This window comes from Octopus sinensis, linkage group LG3 (assembly GCF_006345805.1).
Source record: "Octopus sinensis linkage group LG3, ASM634580v1, whole genome shotgun sequence".
NCBI lineage: Eukaryota > Metazoa > Mollusca > Cephalopoda > Octopoda > Octopodidae > Octopus > Octopus sinensis.
The window spans coordinates 46,067,232-46,080,395 of NC_042999.1; the positions used below are offsets into that span (position 1 = coordinate 46,067,232).

At 39.7% G+C, this 13,164-nt stretch overlaps 1 protein-coding gene across 1 annotated transcript in view; it reads left to right on the forward strand.

The window, feature by feature from the left end:
- The window catches only part of LOC115209444 (putative mediator of RNA polymerase II transcription subunit 26), a 581,370-nt gene extending 569,397 nt beyond the window's left edge, over positions 1-11,973 (forward strand). The window contains exon 11 of the mRNA XM_036500957.1: positions 11,621-11,973. Within this exon, the coding sequence (XP_036356850.1) occupies positions 11,621-11,781 (161 nt within the window). The 3' untranslated portion in view covers positions 11,782-11,973. The remainder of the gene's footprint in view (positions 1-11,620) is intronic.
- The last annotated feature ends 1,191 nt before the right edge of the window (positions 11,974-13,164 follow it).

The following is a 13,164-nucleotide window of genomic DNA, read 5'->3' on the forward strand; positions in this document are numbered from 1 at the left end:
GTCATTGGCTAACAGCATCCATAATCTCAGGGTTTATAGATTTATATAGTAATGCTTAAGAAATTTGGTGATCTTGTTTATTGTCCTCACAGAGGTTTCTCTGCCCATTATTGTGTGTTGCTATTGGTCAGCCGATGACTTTTGTATCAAGTCTGCAGATGTTACTTCCAAAAATTTCCCCTGTAACCCTAAGCTGAGTGGTTGTCAGGTTCTCTGTCTTGCTGAAGGGCTAGCTTATTTCTATATTAGCTTACAACCCTTATTTCTAGAGTTTGTTTCCCTATCTGCCACATGGAGACCAGCCAGGTAAGTGTTCTCTCTGCAAATCGTATTCTTGTGATCAAATTTTTATATCATATTTTTATTACACTATAAAAATAACAAGAAACACTCGCCCCCCTAAAAAAAAAAACATAGGATAGCAAGATTCTTCTTCAGCTCCTGGTTAAAACCTTGTTTCATTGTAAAATGTCTTGAATACAAATCAGGGGTTTTGTTGAGATTAAAGGACAAAACACTCTGTTCTATATTGTCTTGGTTCACCTTGATAAAAAGTACTAAATCATCTCACAATATCAGTAGATAGGTTGTGGTGTTGAGGTTACATTTATCTTTTCTCTACTTCAAGCTCTGGAACTAGGGCTAACCTAAATGCCTTCTAATCACCCAGTGGGTTTTGGAGACTAATATATTGTATGAAATTTACTGTACATAGTTTAGGTCTAAATCTGCACTTGTTCTCTCAGACATGGCCTTTTTTTTAAATATTTATTTATTTCTGTTAACACAATCAAATCAAAATCGAAATCGATCAACATCAATGGAATTTGTAGTTGTGGTACCAGTGCCAGTGGCACATAAGAGAACCATCCGAACGTGGCCGTTGCCAGCACCGCATCGACTGGCCTCCGTGCTGGTAGCACGTAACAAACACCATCCGATCATGACTGTGCCAGCCTCGCCTGGCCTCTGTGCCGGTGGCATGTAAAAAGCACCATCCGAGCATGGCCGTTTGCCAGCCTCGTCTGGCACCTGTGTTGGTGGCACATAAAAAGCACCCACTACACTCATGGAGTGGTTGGCGTTAGGAAGGGCATCCAGCTGTAGAAACACTGCCAGATATGACTGGCCTGGTGCAGCCTTCGAGCTTCCCAGACCCCAGTTGAACCGTCCAACCCATGCTAGCATGGAAAACGGACGTTAAACGATGATGATGATGATGTCTGTGGGAGAAATATCATCCATTGCAGGTAATTTTTGTTTTTCAATCTGTGTCATTTGAGCCGTTTTGGAAAAGCTGGGCTGCTGTTCTTGTATTCTTTGGCACCTCATCTGATGAAAGTGCTATATGTGAGTCTTGTGAGGGTACATACACGGTCAGTGCAGTGTCTCAGCCTTGTTCACATTCAGTTATTTTCATTCATCATCATCATCATGTTTTCCATGCTGGTATGGGTTGGATGGTTTGAGAGAAGCTGGCCAGCTGGAGAACTGCACCAGGTTCCAGCTGTCTGTTTTGATATGGTTTCTAAGATTGGATGCCCTTCATTATACCAACCACTTTACAGAGTGCACTGGGTGCTTTTTACATTGCATCAGCACAGGAGCTTTATATGTGACACATGCAAAGGTGCATTTTACATGGCACCAGCAAGATAAAAGGGGAAAAAATTTTCTTATAATTAAAATATAGGAACATCTTCATTGCTTCCTTTCAGAGTACTTCTAGGTGAAGTCAAATAATGATATGAGAGTTACTTACATTGGGAGACAAAAGATAAACTTGCCATTCTGAAAGGCACTTCTTATACTCTTTTACTCTTTTAGTTGTTTCAGTCATTTGACTGTGGCCACACTGGAGCACTGCCTTTAATCGAGCAAATCGACCCCAGGACTTATTCTTTGTAAGCCTAGTACTTATTCTCTTTTGCCGAACCACTAAGCACCAGCATCGGTTGTCAAGTGATGTTAGGGGGACAAACACAGACGCACAAACATACACACATATACGACAGGCTTCTTTCAGTTTTGGTCTGCCAAATCCACTCACAAGGCTATAGTAGAAGACACTTGCCCAAGGTGCCATGCAGTGGGACTGAACCCGGAACCATGTGGTTCGTAAGCAAGCTACTTACCACACAGCCTCTCCTATGCCTATACTGCTGATAAAGACATAAACATTATCAATGTTTGCTTCTTTATTTGCTTCAAATTAAAAAGAAAATACTGAACACTAAAAGGATCACTAATTCTTTTTGTTTCCTTAAATGTAAACTTAGAAATTCTTATTTGATACAAAAAAAAGACTATTTTATTTTGTTTTTTATGACTTGGTGTTGTGCCCTTCATCGATCAACTCAATAGCAAATAAAAGCAAGTGATGAAACCATTCTGCATGCCCTCATTCAGTGTCTGGGCATTGCTGACTTGTAAGGTTATGTTGAACAGCTGCTGTCTTGTGTGGGACGGATCTGTCTGTCGGTTGAGTCTGTAGTGATGATTGCACCACTGCCTTCCTTCAATCGGGAAGGCAAGGCAGTTTTCCTTTGTCTGTTGGCTGTGGTGAAAGAAGTGTTTGGTGGACAAGGCTGAAAGGCATGGGGACATACATTTCTCTTTTGCAGAGCTCTAATTGACTTCAAATTTCACTTGAAAAGGAAATTGAGAGTGGAAAGTAAAGTGCTGTCCTCGAGTGAGTTTATTGAAAAGTGGGCAAAAGTTGTGAAAATGGCAAGAGTGGATGGTACTTCTCTAAGTGTAGACCTGTGAGTCAGAGAGAAGGAATTGGAGAGGGCACTTGCTCCTAGGGTTTGAGGGAAATCTTCGACAGTGGGGTTCCTCGATTATCCCTCGAGGCATTCCTGTCTCAGAAGGGTCACATCTCTATCATCTCTTCCCCATTTTTTTTCTTTTTTACCTTTGTACACTATGCATGTGTTCCTTCTTTTCCAGTGTATGCCATATATACTTATTTTTTTTTTATCATTTCACTATTATATGTAAACACCCACACTTTATGTCTGTCTTTGTACTGTCCCCTCATCCATTGCCCTTGTGACAAATAAATTAATTCATTGTTATTATTATTAAAGAGGGTAAAGCAGTGAGCTGGTAGAATCGTTAGCACACTAGGCAAAATTCTTTGCTGTATTTCGGCCATCACTATGTTCTGAGTTCAAATTCCACCATGGTCGACTTTGTCTTTCCTCCTTTTGGGGTTAATAAATTAAGTACCAGTTGATTACAGGGATCGATGTAATCGACTACCCCCTTCCCCAAATTTCAGCCCTTGTGCCTAGAGTAGAACACATGCATAGCGTACAAAGGTAAAAAAGAAAAAAATGGGGAAGAGATGATAAAGATATGACCCTTCTGAGACAGGAATGCCTCGAGGGATAATCGAGGAACCCCACTGTCCTAGATTTCTTTGAAACCCTAGGAGCAAGTGCCCTCTCCAATTATTATTAAAGAGGGTGAGTTGGCAGAGTTATTAGCATTCTGTTTTGTGGCATTTTGTCCATTTTACATTCTAAATTCAAATTTCACCTACGTTGACTTTGCCTTTCATTCTCTCAGGGGATGATAAAATAACACTGGGATTGATGTATTTGTCTTACCCCTCCCGCAAAATGGTTGACCTTGTGCCAAAATTTGAAACCTTTATTACTATTATTATTGTGTGAGAGAACAGTGCATACCATCATTGTTATTATTATTATTATTATTATTATTAGGTGGTAAGCTGGCAGAATCATTAGCAATCTAGGCCAAATGCTTAGCAGTATTTCTCCTGTCGCTATGTTCTGAGTTCAAATTCTGCCAAGGTCCACTTTTCCTTTCATCCTTTTGGGGTCGATGAATTAAGTACCAATGAAACACTGGGGTCAATGTGATTGACTGTCCCCCTCCCACAAAATCCAGGCCTTGTGCCTATAGTAGAAAGGATTATTATTATTATTATTATTATTATTATTATTATTATTATGGCTACCATACTGTAAAGTCACGGAAATTTGGAGCTCTGTAAGTTGAAATAGTGTTTGCAATCTTTTCAGCCGTCTAAGGCCCTGTGTTTTTATTTTATTGTTACCATTGCATTTCTGAGATTGTCTGGACTGTGCCAATGGTATTTTTGTGTAGAAACACCTGTTTTGCCGAAGGTGCATAAATATTTTTTTGAATATTAACAACTGTCAGTAGAAAATGATATTTTGCCGTTTTCATTATTCCGTTAAAGATGGCTGATAAAGAAGCCATCATAATGTTCGATAATGGAACACGTTGCTGATTGCAGAAAAACGAGAACAAAAATGTAGAATGGCCTAAACTTAATGTTTAGAGATTGTTTTGTCTCTAAGCAATGTCAAATCTTTCGTGATGACAAAGACAACAGCAGCAGTGACAACAACAACAACAACAATACTAAAGAGAGAAAGCTTAGAAACATGAATATTACTACTTTGACCGCCACCAAAACTGCGTCCGCTGTAATTTCTTTTTGTGATTACTGTGAGAAATTTGGAGGATTTCCGCATAGATGAAGATTTAATGATAGCAAGGAAAATAGTAAAAAGGAATGGGAGAAGGGTAGTTCTAAATTCTCCATCCAATGTGATAGAGTATATATTAAGAAGCACAGTCACGCACTGCTGCATCAGAGTTAAGTCACACTGGGTGGAAAATGCACCTGAGAGCAAAATACAAAAATGCTTTGTGCATGTGTGGGGACAAAAGACCCACATCACCCAAGGAAAGAAGTTTGAAACTATTCAGAGAACAACTTCTGCCACATTCCAAGGAGAAATACTAGAAGTAGTTGATAGCTTCTGTTACCTAGGTGACCAAGTCAGATGTGGGGGTGGGTGCTCTGAAAGTGTAGCTGCTAGAATAAGAATAGCCTGAGCAAAGTTCAGAGAGCTCCTACCTCTGCTGGTGACAAAGGGCCTCTCGCTCAGAGTAAAAGGGAGACTGTATGACGCATGTGTATGAACAGCCATGCTACATGGCAGTGATGCATGGGCCATGACTGCCGAGGACATGCGTAAGCTTGCAAGGAATGAAGCCAGTAAGCTCCGATGGATGTGTAATGTCAGTGTGCATACTCGACAGAGTGTAAATACCTTGAGAGAAAAGTTGGGCCTAAGAAGCATCAGATGTGGTTTGCAAAAGAGAAGACTGCACTGGTATGGTCATGTGGCAAGAATGGATGAAGATAGCTGTGTGAAAAAGTGTCACACCCTAGCGGTTGAGGGAAACTGTAGACCCAGGAAGACCTGGGATGAGTTGTGAAGCATGACCTTCGAACCGAGGCAATGACTAGTGACCGAGACCTTTGGAAGTATGCTGTGCTTGAGAAGACCCAGCAAGCCAAGTAAGGCCTTAACTGATGGTCTATGCCAGTGGTGTAACCAGCCCACTTAGGTATACCTTTCTTTCATTGGACTCTAAACTCTGCTTGCGAAGACCTGTCGAGGCAAGTGAAATCGAACTCAAATTCGATGACAGCACCGCATGACTGGCATCCGTGCTAGTGGAGCGCTAAGAGCACCATCCGAGCATGATTGTTTGCCAGGGCCACTGACTGGCCCCTGTGCTGGTGGCACATAAAAAGCACCATTCAATCATGATTGTTAGCAGCATCGCCTTACTGGCACTTGTGCCTGTGGTACATGAAAAACAACATTTGAGTAAGGGCGTTGTTAGTGCTGCTGGACTGGCTCCTGTGCAGGTGACATGTAAAAACACCATTTGAGCGTGGCCGTTGCCAGTACTGCCTGACTGGTCCTTGTGCCAGTGACATGTAAAAGCACCCACTACACTCTCGGAGTGGTTAGCATAAGGATCTGTAGAAACTCTGCCAGATCAGATTGGAGCCTAGTGCAGCCATCTGGCTCACCAGTCCCAAGTCAAACTGTCTAACCCATGCTAGCATGGAAAGTGGACGTTAAACGATGATGATGATGATGATATATATATATACATACACACATTGTCATCATCATCATTATCGTCTTCTAATATCCATTGTCAATGCTGGTATGGGTTAGACGGTTTGACCAGGGCTGGTAAGCTGAGTGGCTGCACCAAACTCCAGTCTGATTTGGCATGGTTTCGACGGTTGGATGCCCTTCCAAATGCCAACCACTCCAAAAGTGTAATGAGTACTTTTATGTGCCATGGGCACGGGTACCAGTTATGTGACACTGGCATTACATGAACGTCTACTTTTCCATGTTTGCATGGATCAGATATCAAATTATCTGAGGTAGATTTCCTACAGCCAGATCCCCTTCCTGTCATTATCCCTCACCTGTCTCCAAACAAGGTGACATTTCTTCATGACTGGTTTTGTTTTCACTGAATTCTTGGAATGGATGACACTTCCTGAGTGTCAGTGACATTCAATGACAACCACCATGTGATGTCAAGAGACAGGGACACAAACATACACACACACATAAAGGCAGGCTTCATAGGATCAAGAACAGGAGGTGCAGGGAGTGAAAGTGCACCCCTCTAAAATTTGGGGTGCGGGGCAATGAACACACTTTGAATATATTCCTGGAAAACTGGGTTTTGGAGCCCCTAAGCAAATGTCATTCCCACTTATGACAGACAGGAGACATTGCTCGGTCTGAGGCTTCAGTAGAAGAAACTTGCCCAAAGTGGTACCCAATGGGACTGAACCTGAAATTATGTGGTTTAGCATCAAACTTCTCAACCACACAGCCACATCTGTGCCTAAACCTATAAAGTGTGTGTGTGTGTGTTGGCATTTCATGACATGGATTGAGACTGATGGAGTGAAACTGATAAGATGTTTATATGCCTTGTAGACACTGAGACTGATCTTTCTGTGCTTTTGAAGTCCAGTGGAATAAAAAAATAAATTCCTTTACTTAAAAAAATAAAGGTTGGTAACAGGAAAAGCATCCAGCTATAAAATACTGCCGCACATAAATCCCTGTCCAGCTTGTGTTAAAATGGATAAATGCAGGGCCAGCTCAAGGTAACGACAATTCAGGCAGTCGTCCGGGGCACCATGTGCTTTTTAGTCTACGTTTTCAGTTTTTCTCCTTGTGAAAGTTTTAAAAGATTATACTTGTAAGAGCACTGAAGTTCAGCTTGCCAAAGTTACCAGCAACTCTAGGGCCAGCCCCGGATAGATGGACTCAACAAAGAAACAAATTGTATTAAACAAACTGTCTGGTTAATCTTTGTAGCTGTTGTATATCAAAGTTGTAAAAGCAAAAGCTATTTACTTGGAGACAAAAAAAAATCTTGCTCATTAACCTTACTGTGGCCACTGGACTGTATTAACAAGGTTTCATTTAACTGGCTTTTTCCATTACTGCTTCTGCTAGCCTGAACTAGCAAGCATCATTCACTTGATGAGCCTGCTGTCCTACATCAGTTCCTCATCATTGCTGCAATGCCACATCCTTGAATGCTTGGCATAAATATGAATGTGTGCCCTCCGTGTTCCCAAGGTATTGTTCCTCACCTCATAACTTTCCGAAAAATGAATTTTTAAAAATTTAATTTTTGTACTTGGCTTGCAAGATTCTTTGTGTGAATTTGTGTGTTTAAAACAAATTTTGTTGTCTTGTTTGTTCCTTCTCGAGCCACGCCTGGCTCATAAGGGCTGGCTTCCCAGTTTCCTTGGTGTATAGGTTCCCCACCTGGACGGGACGCCAGTCCGTTGCAGGTGAGCTGCAAGATGCAGGAGGACAGAGTGAGAGAAAGTTGTGGCGAAAGAGTCAGCAGAGATTCACCATTACCTTCTGCCGGAGCCGCGTGGAGCTTAGGTGTTTTGCTCATAAACAAACACATCGCCCAGTCTGAGATTTGAACCCGCAATCCCTCGACTGCAAGTCTGCTGCTCTAACCACTAGGCCATGTGCCTCCACTTGTTGTGTCTTGGGAGAGTTATTATGCCAATATTAAATACGTGACCTCCATAGTGAACTGGAAGAGATAGTTACCTAGCTTACAAATGGCAACAAAAGAACTTTAACATAAAACGGAAGGAAAAAAAAAGCAAAAAATCCCAAATATTATCAACTGTTTAAATGAGTTAAACAATCAATCAATTAGTTAATTGGATAGATATTCAACCAGTTAACTGATAATAAAGGAGTGGAATTGAACAAGTGCGTGTGTTAATTATATTTGTATAATGACTCTCCTTAAATACAGCAGAATTTACGCTTTAAATATAATTTTCAATGAATACATTATTAGTTTAGATTTTCATTATATTGGAATTTGATGTAAAAAAAAAAAAAAATGGAAGGAGTGTGGATAATTCACACACTTCATCAAAACGTATGAGGAAACAAAATCCAAATGTGTGAATTATTCAACCCACCCCCTTTTTTTTTTGCTCATCAAATTCTGATATCATTGCAATTTATACCACCTGAAAGATATTTGTCGAAGTTTTTATTTTTAAAATATTCAATTTTCTTGAAGTTATGAAGAAACAAATTGATTCGTGTGAATTAACTAAGACTTCTCTTTACCCCTCTCAAATAGTGTTTCACAGTAAATTCCAGTATAATGTTAATCTGAATCTAAAGTTTTATACCTGGAAAATTTCATTAAAGAATATGCATTTTTTTTTCAGTGAGTTATGAAGAAATAAAATCTGAGATACACTACGTCTGTAGTTATGCTGAAATCTTAAGTCCTGTTTAACCATCTTTCTTAAGAACTGCAGACATTTATCTACAGAAATATTCCAGCTTTAATTGACTGATGCCACAGTGTGGAATAACGTGCAACTTTGCCGTCAGAACACCTTAACTATGAACGCGCTTACGCTCTCTCTCTATCTCTCTTCCTCTCTCTCTCTCTCTTTATTTCTCCCTCTCTCTCTCTCTCTGATATACACAAATACATACGCACATACAAGTTTCCATTTTCAAGGGAAGTAACTTCTACTTACTAAGGGAGATAACTCTGTGATACCTATCTGACATCCAGTTTTATGGTGTACTTGTAATATTATGAGTAATAATGATTTTTCTAACTGCTCTCTTAGGAAGGCATCTCTTTGTCTTTTCTAAACTAGGTTTTCTTCTTCTTTCCATACACACACACACACATATATATCGTTTGTAGAAAATTAAATCTGGAGAAGCACACGCTAAGATGTAGAGCAGTGTATATTTTAATATTTTAATGGGCCTTCCCCATTAATATATATATATATATATATATATATATAATATATATATATATGGGGAAGGCCCATTAAAATATTAAAATATACACTGCTCTACTATTTTGATATTTTAATGGGTCTTCCCCATTAATATATATATATCAACCCCTATCTCAATTTGTATATATATATATATATATATATATATATATATATATATATTAAAATATACACTGCTCTATAACTTTACAAATGTAAATTCACTGTGTTTTATGTATAACACAGATTTTTATCTATTTATATATATCTTTATATTTATACACTTGGAATTTATATATCCGTTTTGTAAATGTGGAAGAATATATGAATATATGTATGTATTTGAATTTCTAGTGTGGATCTTAATTATGTTCCTCTAGTTTCCGCTTGCATTGCCTCTGTTGAAATTGAAAAGTATATATATATCCAGCTGTAGAAACACTGCCAGATCAGACTGGAGCCTGGTGCAGCCCCTGGCTTCCCAGACCCCGTTCGAACCGTCCAACCCGTGCTAGCGCAGAAAACGAACATAAAACGACGATGATGATATTTATATGTATGTATGGCACTCAGTCGGTTGTGACAACATTCCAGTGGATCCATTCAACCGAACAGCCTGGTTGTGAAATTTACGGGCAAGTGGTCGAGCACTCCACAGACATGTGTATCCTTAACGTAGTTCTCACGAAGATTCAGTGTGACAAGGCTGACCCTTTGAAATACAAGCACTATTCATTGTTGTCAGCTGAGTGGACTGGAGCAACATGAAATAAAGTGTCTTGCTCAAGAACACAACTCGCCGCTGGGAATTGAACTCACAACCTCATGATCATAAGCCGAATGTCCCTAACCACTAAGCCACGCACCTTCACTTATATATACGCCCTCTAGCATCTTTGTGGGTAGAGTCCTCAAGCACTTCCTTCATAAAGACCTATCACTAGCAAACCTAATTAGACTTCTGAGCGTGATCAACTGAAATTGTGGATATTATTTAGCCATCTTGTTATTCTTTTACTCTTTTACTTGTTTCAGTCATTTGACTGCGGCCATGCTGGAGCACCGCCTTTGGTCGAGCAAATCGACCCCGGGATTTATTCTTTGTAAGCCCAGTACATATTCTATCGGTCTCTTTTGCCGAACTACTAAGTGACGGAGACGTAAACACACCAGCATCGGTTGTCAAGCAATGCTAGGGGGACAAATACAGACACACAAACAAACACACACACATATATATATATACATATATACGACAGGCTTCTTTTCAGTTTCCGTCTACCAAATCCACTCACAAGGCATTGGTCGGCTCGGGGCTATAGCAGAAGACACTTGCCCAAGATACCACGCAGTGGGACTGAACCCGGAACCATGTGGTTGGTTAGCAAGCTACTTACCACACAGCCACTCCTGCGCCTATATATATATATAATTTATTAGCAAATGGCCATTTCCTATCAAATAAAGACTTCTACTCTACACAATGTGTATTCAGTAATCAGTTGAACTATGGTTTTCTTTGTTCCATACTGCATGCACCCTGTGACACACACACACACACACACACACACGCGCATTAAGGACACTTGTTTTCACTAACACATTAGGTCATCTGAATTAGTGAAGGCAGAGATTCTTCGCCAAACATCGAATCTGTAAAATACACCTATTTGATCTCTTGTTAGATTTCTATCTCCTTGATCTTTGATTCAAGAATTCTAGCACACACACACACATGTGTGTGTTTATCAGATCTGAGAAATGTCGTGTTTTATATGTAAATTGTATGTTTGTGTTGCTCCCCTACCTATAATAAAATGTATATAAATAAAGATAAAATAAATGTTGGTGAATTTTTAAAGTTCACTAGTTTTTTCAAATTCTACACACACATTAATGTACACATATTGCAGTTATTTTCATACTTTTTGTTTTTAATTCAAATTGCTTTCTCGTGTTATATATAACATGAGAAACAAGGCGGTGAGCTGGCAGACACATTAGCGTACCGGGCGAAATGCTTAGTGGTATTTCGTCTGCCGTTACGTTCTGAGTTCAAATTCCGCCAAGGTCGACTATGCCTTTCATCCTTTCGGGGTCGATAAATAAAGTACCAGTTTCACACTGGGGTCGATGTAATCGACCTAATCCCTTTGTCTGTCCTTGTTTGTCCCCTCTATGTTTAGCCCCTTGTGGGCAATAAAGAAATATATATATAACACGAGAAAGCAAATGGGCTTCCACAGGTTCTGTTTACCATATTCATTCGCATGACATGGGTCAGTCAGAGTTATAGTAGAAAAACACCTGTTGAAGGTGCTTCACAGTGAGACTGAACCCAAAACCATGTGATTGTAATTTTGTCTTTGGATGTAATTGTATGATTTAATAACACGATTCCTATATTTTCAGGTAATTCCATACCTGCTGTGGCTAGGAATGGATCAATGCCACCCGGGATTGCCATGACACCAGGTGAATCAGCACAAACTAGTTTCAACTACTTGCCTCCAGAGAATGGTTATCATCAGCGTCCTCAAATTTCTCAAGGCTACCACCCTTATCGACGTTGATGGGTGTGTGGTCAGTTCATTTGGCCGTTTTTACTGTTGTTAATGTTAAAAATGTTTTTTTTTTTTCGGACTCATTCATGAATGGAATTCAATAAATATAATATTCATTGAAGCACTGAAATAACCATATTTTCATAAAACAGACAATTTAAAGTCTCATTTAAAATTAAATACAATTTGCAATTATTTAATTATATTTGTTTAGTTTCTTTCTTTATTGTTTTGTTCTTGTTTTACTGTTGTGAACTCCAAATATTAAATTATCTAATTACTTCTAAGGGGCAGCATGTCTTCACTAATGCGAAGGCCCATGGCTCAGTGGTTAGAGTATCAGGCTCATAACCATGAGATAGTGAGTTCAAATTCCGCCGAGGTCGACTTTGCCTTTCATCCTTTCAGGGTCGATTAAATAAGTACCAGTTACGCACTGGGGTCAATATAATCAACTTAATCCATTTGTCTGTCCTTGTTTGTCCCCTCTGTGTGTGGCCCCTTGTGGGTAGTAAAGAAATGAGATAGTGAATTTGATTTCTTGAGCAAGACACATTAGTGAAGACATAGCTACTACCTTTGAGATTACCTCTTTGGCCCTTAAACTGGCTGTCTCTGGCCCGAATATTCTCCCTGTTTTATGCTTAAACTGGCTGGAGCTGGGCCCTCACACCTTCTTTTCAGAGTAATCCTAAAAACGAACAATCTCTATGGTTTGAGTCTCAGAGTCTCAATGTTCTACAATTTGCCAAAAAGCTAAAAATAAAGAAAAGAAATTGCATGTGTTGTAATTGTATCTCAGTTAGTCATTAGATTGAGTATCCCCTATTGGAATCAAGGTGAAGGAGAGTTATAGTCAAAAACTTTCAAAGTTTGACCATCCTGCCTTTTTAAGGAAGTGTATTTAGAACCACAGATAACATGTCCACTCTGTTTCTAAGGTGATATGCTATTTCTACGACGTCAAGTGACCCTATAAAGCTCCCTTGAGTCAAGGACGTCGACTACGCATAGAAAGGTATACTTGTAAATCGAGTTCTTGAGGATATTGACTTTACTATTATCTATATCTACTCTTCATGAGTTCAGACATGATGCCTGAGTGGATAAGGACGTTCTTGGAGTACCTGTTTCGTAGTTTATAACTTAAAAATCTACCTATGGATTCTGATTGTGTTTTTAAGCAGAGCACTTTATTCTACAGTGTTTTAGTTTATATAAAGTAAAGACCCCACCTTTGGTCATGACCACGGGATTGCATCTAGAAAGTTCCCCTCTGAGGCACAAGTCTAGGCAAGGTTGCTTATGGAAGATCAGCAGTCGCCCGTGCACACCAGCCTCCCCTCTCCACGCCATCAGTGTTACCCAAGGGAAATGGCAAAGGCTAATACA